Here is a 16,067-nt window from a genome sequence, read left to right as displayed (position 1 = left end):
GTTGAATAGCATTCCTTTGTGTTGATATTCCAGAGTTTGTTTATCCAGTCATCCACTGGTAGACATTTGGGTTCCCACCTTTGGCGTTTATGAATAATGCTGCTATAAACATGCATGTGTGAGTTTCTTTGTGGACATACGTTTTCATTTCTTTTGGATACCAGAAGACCTTCGAGATAACTGTGGGTTCAGTTCCAGACCACCTCAATAAAGCAGATATCTCAATAAAGCGAGGCACACACATGTTTTGGTTTCCCACTGAATATAAAAATAATGTTTACACTGTACCGTAGTTTAAGTGTGCCGTAACAGCATTTCTCTTTGGTTTCATGCTTTTTCGGTGTCAGACTAAGAATCCATTGGCAAACCTGAGGTCGGGACGCTTACCCGTTTGTGTCTGAGTTTTTATACTTTTAGCTGTGATGTAGGTTGCTGACCCTGTGGAGTGAAGTTTTGTGTGGGACTGGGGTCAGGCAAGCTGCCTCCTCGTTTCATCCCGGGGCCCCAGCGCCCGTTGTCGGCCCCCGCCCCTCCTGGCGGTCCCAGCCCCACACAGCGGGTGGGAGGCAGACTCATCTGGGGACATGGGGCCTCCCTCTGCCCTCGCCGTGCGGCTGGCCTGTTTCTCGCTGAACCCCGCTGCTTCCCTGAAAGTGTCCCTCCTTCCCACCGTAAGCCCGCCTCTGCCAGCTTGCTCTGGTCCCCGGGGCAGGAGTGACACTGCCCAGGAGTGGGCAGAACGCAGGGCAGCTGGCCCCGGCCTCCAGAGCAGCCTCGACGTGGACTTGCAGAGACTGGGTCGGAATTTTGTAGGTTTTTAGGGAGGGGCAGGGGTAGGCCTGGGATTCTCTGAAATTGCTACTTTGAGTCTTGATAGATCTGCTTTCGATCCACCACAGTATCATTGACCTGTGTCTTTGTACCTTAAGACATGAAATATGGGGGTTTCCCTGGTGGCACAGTGGTTAAGAATCCGCCTGCCAATGCAGGGGACACGGGTTCGAGCCCTGGTCCGGGAAGATCCCACATGCCTCAGAGCACCTAAGCCTGTGCGCCACAACTACTGAGCCTGCGCTCTAGAGCCCGTGAGCCACAACTACTGAGCCTGCGTGCTGCAACTAATGAAGCCCAAGCGTGTAGAGCCCGTGCTCCGCAACAAGGGGAGCCACCGCAACGAGAAGCCTGTGCACTGCAACGAAGAGTAGCTCCCGCTCACCGCAACTAGAGAAAGCCTGCGCGCAGCAACAAAGACCCAACACAGCCAAAAAATAGTAATAATTTTTTAAAAAAAGACATGAAATATGATAAAAGCTGTGATTTGTTAAGACATTACCATTTACCAGGAGGTGCATGCCGCTTAGTTGTTTATATGAACTTAGTGACCATGCAGACCTGTGTCAGTGCTGTTGCTGTCCCTGTTATACCACAGGGGACGTGGGTGAGCTCAGAGGTGCGCAGGTGGCGGGGCCGGGTTTGTGCTCCGAGCTGTGTCCCGTCGCCTGGCAGATGTCTGCTGTCCCTTGGTGAGTCTGAGTCAAGGGGATTCTCTTTTTTTTTGGAATTTTATTTTGTTTATTTTTTATATAGCAGGTTCTTAGTAGTTACCTATTTTGTACATACTAGTGTATATACGTCAATCCCAATCTCCCAGTTCATCCCCCCGCCCCCTGCCACTTTCCCCCCTTGGTGTCCATACGTTTGTTCTCTACATCTGTGTCTCTATTTCTGCCGTGCAGACAGGTTCATCTGAACCATTTTTCTAGAGTCCACACATATACGTGTTAATATACAGTACTTGTTTTGCTCTTTCAGACTTCACTCTGTGTGACAGTCTCTGGGTCCACCATGTCTCTACAAATGACCCAAGCTTGTTCCTTTTTATGGCTGAGTAATATTCCATTGTATACATGTGCCACATCTTCTTTATCCGTTTGTCTGTTGATGGGCCTTTAGGTTACTTCCATGTCCTGGCTATTGTAAACAGTGCTGCAGTGAACATTGGGGTGCATTTGTCCATAGTTCAACCTTTTTTTTTTCTTTTTTAATTATTTTTGGCTGCATTGGGTCTTTGTTGCTGCATGCCGGTTTTCTCTAGTTGTGGCAAGTGGGGGTACTCTTCATTGTGGTATGCAGGCTTCTCATTTCTCATTGCGGTGGCTTCTCTTGTTGCGGAGCACAGGCTCAGGCGTGAGGGCTTCAGTAGTTGTGGCACATGGGCTCAGTAGTTGTGGCGCACGGGCTTAGTTGCTCCATGGCATGTGGGATCTTCCCGGACCAGGGCTCGAACCCGTGTCCCCTGCGTTGGCAGGAGGATTCTTCACCACTGCGCCAGCAGGGAAGTCCCCTAGTTTAACCATTTTGAACTATGGTTTTCTCTGGGTATATGCCCAGTAGTGGGACTGCTGGATCATATGGTAGTTCTATTTTTAGTTTTTTAAGTCACCTCCATACTTTTCTCCATGGTGGCTGTATCAATTTACATTCCCACCAACAGTGCAAGAGGGTTCCCTCTTCTCCACACCCTCTCCAGCATTTGCTGTTTGTAGATTTTCTGATGATGCCCATTCTAACTCGTGTGAGGTGATACCTCACTGTAGTTCTGATTTGCATTTCTCTAATAATTAGTGATGTTGGGCAGCTTTTCATGTGCGTCTTGGCCATCTGTATGTCTTCTTTGGAGAAATGTCTATTTAGGTCTTCTGCCCATTTTTGGATGGGGTTGTTTGTTTTTTTAATATTGAGCTGCATGAACTGTTTATGTATTTTGGAGGTTAATCCTTTGTCCGTTGATTCGTTTGCAAATATTCACCCATTCTGAGGGTAAGGGGAATTCTTTTTAATTGTTGAATTGAGCGACTTCCTTCCAGGTGCTTCGAGGACTTTTCTCTTGTTTATCTTTGTGAGGAAGTAACTAAGGGCTGGGTTTCATGCCTGTTTTCCTGGAGGATGCAGTTTAGGAAGTGCAGTATCCGCTCACCGGGAGCTCTGGGCTCGCCCTCCAGGCTGTCTGCTTGGGGCCGTGCTGCCCATCCGGACGCCACGAGTCCTCGTGGGCTGATGTGAATGCGAGTTCCCCTTGTTTCAGAGGATAGGCGGAGGCTCCTGGTACCTGGGGGTCGGGTCCCTCGTAAAATATGGTCGTGGCGCCTCTTTCTCCCTCAGGTTCCTCAGCCCTTGGCGGGAGCTTCCAAAAAAAATTCACGTGCCTCATCTGCTTAGGGTACACCATCTGGAGTGGGGGGACAACCTTTTGTAATAATGGGATTCTCTGCTTTGAGAAACGGTGCAGTGAAATGCCTAAAAAACTTGATTGTTTAATTTGTGTCCTGAAGCATTACCTTTCGACTTTTAATTAAATTTTGTCGCTTCCCTCTTTTCTCTTTTCAGCCATAGAGCTTATGTATGGAGGTATCTACTGCTTTTTGTGTCAGGACTACATTTATGACAAAGACATAGAAATCATTGCCAAAGAGGAACAGCGGAAAGCTTGGAAAATGCAAGGTTTGGTTTTCCTGAGATCTGCATGGCTGCTTGTGTCTTAGCCCTGCGTTCCCTGCCCCCTTGTCTGTCAGGGCGTGGCGGGGGTGGGGAGGGAGGGGGATGGTTCTGTTGAAGGGGAGGACCCCCTACACCTGCCTGCTCCCTCCTGCAGGCTCACGGGGGCGCCAGGGGAGGCAGGCGCGGTGCCCACAGGCCTGCGGCTGCTGTGAGGGCTTAGCCGGGGTTGAGAGAGACACCCCCAACCTAGCCTCTCCGGTCGCCAGGCATTTTTACAGACACGGGGCTGAACCAGGCACAGTGTCCGCAGGGATTTTGTGCTGCCTCGTCCCTGGTAGCTGCCCAGAAAGCAGCTCCTCGGTAACTGCAGGATGTGTATGCTGACTGCTTCCAGGAGGGTGGACTGTTTTCTCATTAAATTACCGCTGAATCTCTTAAAACTCTTAACTGGAAAAAAAAACCCTCTTAACTGGTTAGGTTATGCTAAACCTGTGTCAGCACAGAATTAAACTTCCCAGAGGAAAAATGCAACCATCTACCGCTGAGGCCCCTTAGTTCAGGAGCGCGCTCTCCATCCTGTGCGGTGCCTCTGTAGCCGGAAAGGGAGAACTCCAGGCTTTCCTTCTTGTGTAGGAACAACCCAGCTCTTCCCTGATGAGTGTTTCTCTCCCGTGAGTCTCCTTTACTTGCACAGAACCCTTCACACCCGGCACTTCTGGTCACCAAGTGTTTTTTGGGGGGGGGGTCAGTTCCCTGCCAAGAAATTCCCTGTGGCGCCGGCTGGGTATCCTACGGATCAACTCAGTTCTGACACAGTTGGCCTGGAGGTGTCAGGCCCCACGGGATCCCCTCCCCAACTTCAGATGCTGGAGTCTCAAGTCCAGGGTCTCATCTGTGCTCCTGACCGTCCAGCTGTAGATCGGAGGTTCCCAGGACCCCCCTGGACTGGAGCGTTTGCTAGTCAGCTCACAGAACTCAGAGAGACACTTAGGTTCACCAGGTCATTAAAGGATGTGATAAAGGACACAGATGAGCAGCCAGATGGAGAGAGAGAGGCACGGGGCAGGGCTGGGGAGGGTCCCTGTGGAGTTGGGGTCCATCACCCACTCGGTGTGGAATGTTCACCCACCTGGTTCGCTCCCCGAACCCCGTGGTACTGGGATGTTATGGGGGCTTCTTCCTGGAGGCCTGATGGATCATTAACCCCATTTCCAGCCCCCTCCCCTCTGTGGAGGAGTTGGGGCCGGCCGTGCGGGTGCTGCAAATTCCAAGCTTCCCTGGTCTTTCTGGTGGCCAGTGCCCATCCAGGAGCCCGCCCGGAGTCATCAGGACAAGAGGTTCCTCTAGTGCCCTTCCCGCTAAGGCGCCCTTATTACCAGGGCGCGGGGCTCATGCGGGGGACGGGGCGGGGGCGGCACGTGTGTCCCACTGACCGCGCGGTGGCCGTGGAGCCGTGCCGCCACTCCCGTCCCCTTGCTGGCACGTAGTCAGCGGCACACGTGAACATTATGCAGCTCTTTTCTTTTCTGCTCAGCTGCCTGTTTTTGGTTTCCCTGATAGTTTTTTCTTTCTTGTTCTCATTTCCAGCACACGGTCATGGGTCGCAACAGTAATAGGTGTAGAAAGCCCCACTGGCCCGTGACCGTCTCTCCACAGAGAACGTACAACCCAGCATGTGGTTTACAGTGTTTTGCCGTAATTGTGCTCCTCTGTAGACGTGCCGTGTTAGAGAACGGAGCACAAGCCAGGGCTGTCGGTCATCAGAGCCGAGGAGCCCGTCTTCTCTGGAGAACAGTCTCTTTAGTCCACTTCCTGTTCTCTTCCACCTCCAAACCTTAGTAACGTTGCCGATGAGGCTAAGGCTGAGGATGTTATTTCTTCGTGCGGAACAGTCAAACCGCAGGGCTGAGAAATGCACGTCCCAGGAAAAAGTAGGATTCTTCTAAAATCGTTCCACAATTCCATGTGTCAGCAGGACGGTGCGTCCTTCAGAGCGTGTTGAGCTCTAGGTGCGTGGAGCCAGTGCCTCTGAGGAGTAGGCTGTGCACTGGGGTGCAGGTGGCCCTGCTGCCGTCCTTGGTTTAAGTCTGGTGGGTACGGCCGTCCCTTCGTCCCCGTCGCCACCCAGCGCTCCCTGTGGGCACTGGTGCCGTGGTCCCTCTGCTCAGGGCGTAATTAAGGCTGAGGAGACCGCTGGTGCTGGGGCAGCTGTCCCCCAGGCCCCGCTCTCCTCTCCTCCTCTGGGAATGTGATGTGGTTCATTCACGGCACGCTCTCTGAGAGAAGCTCCTTCCATTGTCTGGAACAGGGTCTTAGAAGGACCCTACGTTGCCCGCCTTTGAATCTGATAAACCCTGTGCTGCCACCATGCTGGTTCGTAGACACGACCAGAGTGTAGCTAACGGCACCTTCCACCCGCTTAGGCGTCGGGGAGAAGTTTTCAACGTGGGAGCCGACCAAACGGGAGCTCGAGCTGCTGAAACACAACCCCAAGCGACGGAAGATCACGTCCAACTGCACCATAGGTGGGCGGGCACGGCCGGGTGGAGGGTGCATCCTCCGGGGAGGTGCAGCGTGGCTGTCAGCTTGTCGCAGAGGCTCCTCCCTGCCCTGCCCCGTTGTTACTGGAAGCCTTTGGGCAGTGAGGGCTGGTGGGGGTGGGCGCGAGCACGCCTCGGGACGTTTCCCACGGGTGGGGCGCAGACATTAGAAGTAGGTTCCACCCCGCGCTCTGCCTGCCAGGTCTCCGCGGCCTCATCAACCTCGGGAACACGTGCTTCATGAACTGCATCGTGCAGGCGCTGACGCACACGCCGCTGCTGCGCGACTTCTTCCTGTCCGACCGGCACCGCTGCGAGATGCAGAGCCCTGGCTCCTGCCTGGTCTGCGAGATGTCCTCCCTCTTCCAGGAGGTGCGCCTGGGCCGGGAGGGGGCCGGGCCGTCACGGGGTGGGCTCTGAACATCCACAGACGTGCCGACTGTGGAATCGCACGTCCTTCCCAAGAGGGATCGTTGGGTGAGGCACTTGGTCATCTGCAGAGGCTCGCGGCTGCCTCACAGGGGTGCACGTGGCAGGTGCCAGCCCCTCCCCGTCACCTGCCGCTTTCCGGCTTTGTCCACAGGACGGGCGGGTCTCCTGTTACCGGCCCTGCTGACTGTGTGTGTCACCAGAGGCCTCTGTCTTTGGGCCCCTGCTGTGGACATCAGGTTCTGTCCCGACGGGCTCGCAGGCTGGACCCCCCCCCCTTCTCAGAGCGGGAGTGCAGCCCAGCCGCTCCCTCGGGTGCTGCGGGGAGCCAGGGGTTCTTCAGGCGTCGGCCCTGGGCCAGCAAACTCGGCCGGGTCTGGTTTTGTCAGCCTTTGATCACATCCTCTCGTTTTCCCTGTTGGGCCCCGGCTGCCTGAACCCATCTGGCTGCGGAGCTGGAATGATTCACGGTCTGGCCCTTTTCAGAAGTTTCCCGATTCCTAGCCTGGCTTAGCCAGTCCCCACATACCTACAGCCTAGCCTGACGGCGGCTCCTGGAGTCACAGGAGTGAGCAACCTGAATGATATCGTTGGGCCAAAACGGGGACACGGGTGCCTTGGAGAACGGGCTGATGCGGGGGGGCCTCAGTAGGGCACTGTTGGTGGTGAGTTCATCTCTGTCAGGTTGGTTTTTAGGTTCAGGTTTACGGGGGTACGCATTTCACACGGCACAAGTCACCTTTTAGTATATGTGTGTGTGTTTGACAAAAGTTTGTCGCCGTTCATCGTTTTGGCTTATTTCTAGAAAACAGGTGGTGGGAATGGAGAAAACTCTGAGCAGACTCAGAGTCTGTGAAAACACAGTTTGCCTGAAAAGGAAAGGAAATGACTTGTTCGGGCCGCGCTCGCCAGCGGAGGCTCCGGGCGGCTGTCAGACGTGCGCGTCTGCGTCTGTGTTCGAGGGAGGCACGCGCTCCTGACGAGGGTGCTTCTCCTTCTCTCCAAGCAGTTCTACTCGGGGCACCGGTCCCCCCACATCCCATACAAGCTGCTGCACCTGGTGTGGACGCACGCCCGGCACCTGGCGGGCTACGAGCAGCAGGACGCGCACGAGTTCCTCATCGCGGCCCTGGACGTCTTGCACCGGCACTGCAAAGGTGAGCACTGCACAGGTGAGCATTGCACAGGTGGGCACTATACAGGTGGGCACTGCACAGGTGAGCGTTGCACAGGTGGGCGCTGCACAGGTGGGTGCTGCACAGGTGGGCGCTGCACAGGTGGGCATTGCACAGGTGGGCGCTGCACAGGTGGGCATTGCACAGGTGGGTGCTGCACAGGTGGGCATTGCACAGGTGGGCACTGCGCAGGTGGGCGCTGCACAGGTGGGCGCTGCAGAGGTGAGGGCGGGGGTTGTTTCTCAGGGCCTGTTGCTGGGCCTGCCAGGTGGATGGCAGGGAACTGTTCACAGGGAGGAGGAGAAACTGAAAGCACATGGCGCGTCTCTCCCGCGCCCCTGTGGAAACCTGGGCCCTCCTGCTGCACCAGCTCTGCCCCTTGGGTCAGCGGCTTGGCAGTGGGCTGGCTGCCTTGGGGGCCCAGGGTCCCAGAGCCACCGTCTCTTGCCAGGTGATGATAATGGGAAAAAGGCCAACAACCCTAACCACTGCAACTGCATCATAGACCAGATCTTCACAGGGGGGCTGCAGTCCGACGTCACCTGCCAAGTGTGCCAGTAAGTGCGGCCTCTGCAGCCCCGGTGCTGCCGGCCAAGCGTCGCGGGGCCTTGTCGCTGCGCTGCCCCCGGGCCGTGGTGCTCACCCGTCCCCCCTGCTTGCTCCTAGTGGGGTCTCCACCACCATCGACCCCTTCTGGGACATCAGCCTGGACCTGCCCGGCTCTTCCACCCCCTTCTGGCCACTGAGCCCTGGGAGCGAGGGCAGCGTGGTGAACGGAGAGAGCCACGCATCGGGAACCACGACCCTCACGGACTGCCTGCGGAGGTGAGGCGTCCATACCTTGTGGGGAGGGGGCCCTTCCTCGTGGCTGCTCGGGGAAAGTCCTGGTAAAGCCAGGCCCCCCAGGGCCGCACGTTCCCGCACGAAAGCTGAGGGAAGACGGGATGGCCAGCAGACGAGCTGTTTCTGTCCCTGAGTGCCTCCCACCCCGGCAGAGGCTGGAGGTCCGCGGCCTTTAGTGACTAACGGACAGAGTCACACCCAGCAGGGCCGCCCTCCTGCTGTGGCTCGTGGCCTTTTCTGAAGGTGATGAAAACGTTTTTAATTAAACTTTTTATTTTGAGATAATTGTAGTTTTGCGTGCAGTTGTAAGATACAATCCAGAGAGATCCTGTGTACTCTTTCCCCAGTTTTCCCCAGTGGTAACATCTTGTAAAATTACAGCACAATGTCATAGTCAGCAGGATCTCAACATCCCTGCAGTCAAGATGCAGGATGCTTGCACCCCCGCAGGGTCCCTCACAACCACACGTCCTGCACCTCCTACCCCTGTTGCCTCCTTAACTCCTGGCAGCCGCAAATCTGTTCTCCATTTCTAGAAATTCCACATTTCAAGAATGTTATATCCGTGGAATCATACATCATGTAACCTTTCAAGGATTGACTTTTTTCACTCATCCTAATTCTCTGGAGATCCATCCAGGTTGTGTGCATCACCAGTTGTTCCCTTTTTATTGCTTACTAGTATTCCATGGTGTACACGGCTTAAGCACTCATTCGCTGAAGGATGTCTGCATTGCTTCCGGGCTTTTTTTTGGCCTTTACAGATAAAAATGCAGTAGCCACTCACGTACAGGTTTTGTGTGAGTGCTGGTTGTCACTTTTCAGGGACAGATTTGATCGCTGGGTCTTAACAGTAGTTAGAAAATTATTTTGAGTTCACCAGACTTTCATTTTCCAAAAAAATTGAGGATAAATATTTTTTGAAGTGCTAGAGAAGAGAAAGGAAGGAATAGCTTTTTCATTGTGAAGTTATAAACGTCCCTAACTGTGTGTGTGTTTTTAGGAAGGATGTGAACCCCCTGAAAGTGATAAAATAACTTTTCTCTTTTTCCTCTCTTACTGCTGCCATCTTTTTTCCCTAAAAATCCATGTTTTCACTGCGTTGCAGGTTTACCAGACCAGAGCACTTAGGAAGCAGTGCCAAGATCAAGTGTAGCGGTTGCCATAGCTACCAGGAGTCCACAAAGCAGCTCACCATGAAGAAGCTGCCCATCGTGGCCTGCTTCCATCTCAAAGTGAGTTCCCTGAGCACGCGGGGCCTGAGGGTGGGTGGGTGTGCAGAGTCCGTCCGTGCTTGTGGGGCAGAGAGGGCGGTGCCTATAAACTACTCTGCTTGTGTCTGTTGCCGGGAGGTTTGCCCGTGAATCAGAAAGTAATTGCTTCATAATGAAAATAGGGTGAGTTACTCTGGGTGGGGGGAGGTTAGGGATTTACTGCTCCTCTCCTCCAAGTTCTTCTGTCCTCACCCCAAGTTTTCCGATTTTCTTTTACTTGAAAGCAAGGACCCTTAGCATTAAGGTCTAGTCTGGGGGTCAGCACGTTCCTGTGAAGGGCCAGTAGCAAATATGAATCATGCGTATGATGTATTGTGAAAGAATGTGCAGCAGAGACAGTGTGTTTGCTGGTCTTGGGTATTTGCGATCTGATTTTACATGTAAAGCATACGGTCTCTGTTGCTCGTTCTTTTACTTCATGACCCTTTAAAGATGTAAGACAGAAACCAAATCCCCAGCCCTACCTGTTTCTCCCACCGGGCACCGTGCTAGGTCCACACCTGCTGTTGGGCGCATCATTTCAGGGCTGGGCTGAGCCCTGTGGGTTATGTCGCCCTGTGGACTCTGAGCTCTAGCTGTGGCCAAGGGCGGTTCGGAAAATGCAGGAAGGGCCCACTTAGGGAGCCACAGAGACTGCGCTGTCGGAGGAGCCCTACAGCCTTCCCACCCCCACTTCTGCAGCGATTCGAACACTCGGCCAAACTTCGGCGCAAGATCACCACCTACGTGTCCTTCCCCCTGGAGCTGGACATGACCCCCTTCATGGCCTCCAGGTTCGTCCTCCGTGTCTGTGGTCGGGTGGGCGTGGCACCAGGTCCCTGATGAGGCCCCAGTGGGCCCTGATGTCACTTCGTCCGTGACACCTCACTGTCCTGATCTCACCCCAGGACCGTCCCTGTGTGAGGGAGGCTGTCCTCCTACCAGCTGGCTCAGGGCAGCATTTCAGGCGTTTCAGCCACAGGCACTGAGATTGGATACAAATCAACACAGTGGTTTTGTGGTTGTAGGTTTCATTTATCTTGTTTTGGAGTCTTTGTATCGGGGACTGCTTGAAATTTACCCTTGCAAAAATAGGAGGACCTTCCTGGTAGGAGGGCTGCCTTAGTGAATAATAGCCACAGGCGGGGCGGCTTAAAGCAACAGAGGCCTGAGTCCAGTGTTGGCGGGGCCTCAGGACGATCTGGGGAGGCTGCCTGCCCGCCCGCCTGGGGGTTGGCAGGGAGACGTGGGTCTGGGCCGGCTCTGAGCCTCGATCTCGGCAGTCCGCTTCCCAGCCTGGGCCTCGGTTTCCCCACCGTAACTCGGGGGTCATCTCTGCCTGAGATGGAGCTGTTGGGAGAAGCGGACCCGTGGAAGCCGCACCAGCACGGCGTCCGGTGTCGCGCGTCCCCGGTGCCCACGATACCATGTGAACCGCGGGTTGTTAGTGAACTGTTTTAATCGAGCCTGAGTTTGCGCCGTTTGTTACAGCAAAGAGAACAGGATGAACGGACAGTACCAGCAGCCGGTGGACAGTCTCAGTAACGATAACAAGTGAGTGGCACCTCGAGCGCGAGTGGGGCCGGGGGCTTCGCGGGAGGCCCACCTGCGTCTCCAGGAGGTGCTGCGTGTGAGGGGCAGCGGCCGGGCTTGCTTGCTCTTGGCCACTGGCCTGCTTCCTGTCGTGTTGCCACCGACCCTCTGTCGGGGAGGGGCCTCCCCCCCCCCAGCCGCATCGCGGTGAGGCCCCTCTCCCCGTCCCTCCTGTTGGTGGTGGCGGGGAGGGTAGAACAGCAACAGCGCCTCCCAGGCGGGCCTGTTCTCCTCTCCCCTGTGCTGCTGTCGCCTGTCAGCGTTTGCTCCTGGGCGGCTACCTGGCGGGGACAGTGGTCCCTGGTGGGGACAGGGTCGTGACCTCCGTCTCCCGCCACCGTCCCCAAACCAGGTACTCCTTGTTTGCGGTGGTCAACCACCAGGGGACCCTGGAGAGTGGCCACTACACCAGCTTTATCCGGCAGCACAAGGACCAGTGGTTCAAGTGTGACGATGCCATCATCACCAAGGCTGGCATTGCAGACGTGCTGGACAGTGAGGGGTGCGTCCCGTGGGGCCCCGGGGCCGCGTCGCCCCTCTGTGCCCCGTTCGCTCCTTCCTGCTCATCGTTGCCCCCCTCGGTCTCCAGGCCATCCGCGGGGCTCCTGCCCCACCCCAGCTGCCCTGAGCTCCGGCAGGCGTCTGGGCGTGGAGCCGCGAGCAGTGGGGCAGCCCTGAGAGGCTCTGTGGTGGCCGTGAGGAGGCCGGGCGGGTGGGCTGGGGCTGGGACCCGGAGCCGGCGTCCTTCCGAGAGGGACCGTGTACAGGGCCGGGGGGCGGCCACAGCCAGGGCCCAGCAGGTGGACGGAGGCCGGGCTGGTCGTGGACTGGGGGCCCTGCCGCCTCCCTGCCGTCTCTTCTCTGCGGTGACAGGCTGAGCGCGGCTGTCCTCGTCAGGGTGGTTTTGCTCCGATGCCTCGGGAGGTGGAAGTAAGCGTGCTCTGTCCTCTCTCCTCCTCAGGTACCTGCTCTTCTATCACAAACAGTTCCTGGAGTACGAGTAGCCGTCGGCGCACCGGCAAGTCCCCCGAAGTCATCCGGGTGCCCGGGGTCACGCTGTGTGGACACTTGGCAAGAGGTGGGCTGGGGGGGGTGGGGGCAGAGGAGACGTGCGCCGGAGTGTCTCCTGTGTCCCCCGCAAGCCGGGGCAGGCGCAGCCCCCGCGCCAGCCGTTCCTCGCTGGGGCCCAGAAAGCAGGAGGTGGAGGAGATGCAGGCCGCGCGGGTCTTTCTCTTGGTGAGTTTGGTGTCCGTGCGCAGCGTGGACTCGGGCGTGAGCCCCGGAGCCTGTGGAGCTGAAGACCCCGTGGGGCCTCCGAGCACGTCTGTCCTGCATGTGGAAGCAGATCCCCGTTTTCTAGAGATAGGCGTTTGCGTATCGTCCCCCTTTCTCTCTCTCCACGATGGTGAATGTCTTAAACGTAATGATGGGAACGTGAATGAGTTTCTGAGTTCAGGCTGAAATCTAGATCGTTTTCCTTTCATCCTGGAGAGTGGATCTTGCTTTTTCATCGGTGCTGTTTTTGTTGCCCCCCCGCCCACCCCCCCGCAGGCACCTTGGACCTGGCCAGAGCTGCCTGGCTCAGTGGAGGAGAATCAGGCTGCGCTGGGAACGGTCTCTGTCGTATTAATCTTTTAGTACCTGAAGCGTTGAAGCGTTTCCAGTGGTTTCACTGGTTCCCTCCCATGTTTCCTTCCTGGCCATCTGTCCCGCGAGCTCTCCTGGTCGCTGCTGGGCGGCGGGTGTGTCGGATGATGCGGCGGCCTCCAGGGGGGCTGCATCCTGGCTCTGGGTGCCTCTGCCTTGCGTTCCGGTAGCTTCTGTTGCCGCAGGACAGACGGCCGGGACTGAGCTGGTGGGAGGGGCTGATGGGGGAGGTGCAGCGTCATTGTTCCTCGTGAGCCGTCTTGCACGCATGTGTCTGTTCACACCCAAATTTAGATTGTCCGTCTCTGAGAGATTCCAGCCCAGAGACGGGGGGCGAGCCAGTGTCCCCTGAACCGTGAGGCTTCTTTCCTGCAGAGGAACACGTTCACCTGCGGCAGGGTCAGCGGACTCTCCGCAGAGGGCCAGGTAGTAGATGTTTCTGACTTTGTGGGCCCTGTGGTCTCTGCTGCAGGTCACGTGGATGAGCGTAGCTGTGTTCCAGTAGAACTTTACATGATCACGGAAAGTTGAATTTCATACACTTTAGCCACGTCACAAAATTTCAGCCGTTTTCACTGTTTAAAAACGTGTGACGGGTTCTCAGCCGACAGACCGTGAACCAGGTCCAGCTCGTCGGCTGCTCGGGTCTGGGCGCGGCGTGGCTCCTGCCCCCCACCGTGGAAGGTGCTGGGGTCCTGCGGCGGGGGCGTCGTACCCGGCGGAGTCCTCAGCGACGCAGCTCAGGCGCCTGCCCCGCGTGGCCCGACTGCTCTGAGGGCCCTGGAGCCCTGGGCCTCCGTGCAGAGTGGCGACAGAGGAGATGTACTGGCCGCGGGGTTTCTGGCGGGTCGCCTGTGGTCTGGTCAGCCCTGCGGCCCTCCCCTGCCGCCCACTCACGTCCAGGGCTCAGCTGCTCCGAGGATGTGAAGATTCAGGAGACAGTGAGGCCGTTTCTCTTTTCTGGGTGTTCTTTTGAATTTTTATGTCGAAGTTAACCCTCTGTTCCCTCTGGCCTGGTGTTCTGAGCACTTATCTCTCTGCTGCTGAGATTCCCCTGTGGCTGGAAGAACTACCCGGGGGCGCGGTGAGGCTCCGGCTGCCTGCATGCGCGCCCGTCCCCCGTCCCGCGCGCTGAGGTCCTGCTTTGACGTCACCTCGTCAGGAACAAAGAACTGCGTGATGGGTTGGGGAATTTATTTTCTTTCAGCTCCCGATGCAGCTACTAAATACGGGAAAATGGTTTCCTGTTTCAAACCACCACCCGTGTCGATGTCCAGACCGCTGAGGAATCCCTGGGCGACCCTTCCTCCCCGGCTAGTGTGTTTAAAGTGACTTGTGTTTGTGAGACGTTGGCTGCCGTGTCAGCGCTTTACAGTGAGACAGTGGGCTCTCCCTGGGTGTCCTGAGCGGGGGGCTGGGCCCGGGCCCTCTCCAGGCCGCCTCGGGCCTCCCGTCGGCGCCAGAACGTCCAGGACGCTCCTGCTGCATCACGTACACTCGTGCCGTTGTAGTTCTGCTCGGTGTGGATGCTTTCGTCATATAAAATTGCCGTTCTTTTGACAATTCAAGTGACTTGTTTCGTCGTTTACTATAACTTTGAAAACAGAAATCGTAAGAACGAGATTCCAATGATTGTGCTGTGGATTTTATTACTGGGATGTTTCCACGTTCCTTTCACCTGTCGTTTTGAGGGACTGTTTGGCTCTTCTCTCTAATGGCTTGTAGTCTTTTCCTGTGTCGTAATAAAGCTACATTTTATTCTGAAAACTGGCCCGTCTTCCCTTACTAGCACGCGAGTCCCGTCTGTGACACCAGCCCCTTCTCGGTTTGTTCTAGCCCAGACCTGCCTTGGGCCAGGAAGTCCATGCCCCCTGCGTCCCCTCCTCCCGGGGGCAGGATGGTGACAAATCTGGGACTCAGGACACCGTGGGCTGTCAGACTTTGACGCACTTAAAAGCCACCCGAGGGGCTTCTTTAAACGCAGGAACCCCTGCTGGAGTTTGATTACAGGACCTGGGATGCGGTGCCGCGATACGGGTGTGCGGCTCCCCGGGCGCTGAGAAGGCGGAGGGTGTGGTCGGAGAGCAGTCCCCGTTCTGGTCAGTGCGGTTCCGACTCTGCCCACCCCCCGGTCCACCCTTCATTTCTGAAGCGTGCTGTTTTTGGATGCCTCTGTCACACGTTCCTTCACTTCACGTACGCGGAAACATCAGGAAGTACCAGCGAGTGCCCCTGGGTTCCAGAGCAGCAGTCCTTCCCGGGGGTTTCTCCGGTTCTCCAGAGCAGCTCCCCCGGGGCTCCGAGGCCTTCCCAGCAGAGTTCTCCAGGCCTGGGAGGAAGACGCGCGGTGGGGCTCTTGATGTAAAGCTGCGGAGCCCGCCCAGCCCAACCCCTCCACCCCAGGACCCGCGGAGCCCGCCCAGCCCCAACCCCTCCACCCCAGGACCCGCGGAGCCCGCCCAGCCCCAACCCCTCCACCCCAGGACCCGCGGAGCCCGCCCAGCCCCAACCCCTCCACCCCAGGACCCGCGGAGCCCGCCCAGCCCCAACCCCTCCACCCCAGGACCCGCGGAGCCCGCCCAGCCCTAACCCCTCCACCCCAGGACCCGCACGCTCCGGTCGCAGGCTCTGGTTAAAAGCGTTAAGCTGTCCTGGCAGACAGACTCGTGCCTGCGTCTCGGTGGGCAGCCACGTGGACACAAGGCCCCTGCTCTGTGTCCCGTGGGGCTGGCGGAGCGTCGTTGCGGGGGGTGGTGCCGACAGGCAAGACTGGCAGATCCCGTGAGGACGCGTCTCTGGCCTCCGTGTAGTGGGCCTGCCGGCAGGTGGCCAGCTACTCCTGGGCCTTGGCGCCGGTCCAGTCGCCAAGTGGGCGCCCGGCAGGGCCAGCTGGTGAGCCAGGGTCAGGGCCTGACATCGAGCCTGTTGAGACAGCCCCGTCCCCATCTCGATGGCCCCTTTGTTCATGGAGTGGGGCGGGGGTTCTCAGCGAGCTGTCTGCTCCCACAACTGGCTGTTTTGCCCACCTGGCGGTGAGTGTCCTCTGTCGGGCTTCTCCTTGGTGAGCACAGTCTGTGCCCGTTTGGAGA

General features: G+C 57.1%; 1 protein-coding gene across 1 annotated transcript in view; it reads left to right on the top strand.

The window, feature by feature from the left end:
* Positions 1-12,874, top strand: part of USP22 (ubiquitin specific peptidase 22) — a 33,040-nt gene extending 20,166 nt beyond the window's left edge. Inside the window, exons 3-13 of the mRNA XM_082859943.1 lie at positions 3,388-3,501; positions 5,922-6,023; positions 6,241-6,410; positions 7,477-7,624; positions 8,094-8,199; positions 8,309-8,467; positions 9,594-9,720; positions 10,441-10,532; positions 11,230-11,292; positions 11,684-11,833; positions 12,293-12,874. Coding sequence (XP_082716069.1) covers positions 3,388-3,501; positions 5,922-6,023; positions 6,241-6,410; positions 7,477-7,624; positions 8,094-8,199; positions 8,309-8,467; positions 9,594-9,720; positions 10,441-10,532; positions 11,230-11,292; positions 11,684-11,833; positions 12,293-12,335 — 1,274 coding nt within the window. The 3' untranslated portion in view covers positions 12,336-12,874. The remainder of the gene's footprint in view (positions 1-3,387; positions 3,502-5,921; positions 6,024-6,240; positions 6,411-7,476; positions 7,625-8,093; positions 8,200-8,308; positions 8,468-9,593; positions 9,721-10,440; positions 10,533-11,229; positions 11,293-11,683; positions 11,834-12,292) is intronic.
* Positions 12,875-16,067: the final 3,193 nt, after the last annotated feature.

This window comes from Leucopleurus acutus (assembly GCF_964270905.1).
Source record: "Leucopleurus acutus genome assembly, chromosome: 19".
Lineage (NCBI taxonomy): Eukaryota > Metazoa > Chordata > Mammalia > Artiodactyla > Delphinidae > Leucopleurus > Leucopleurus acutus.
The sequence above is the reverse complement of the archived record's forward strand: the minus strand, read 5'-3'. Positions and strand labels throughout refer to the sequence as shown.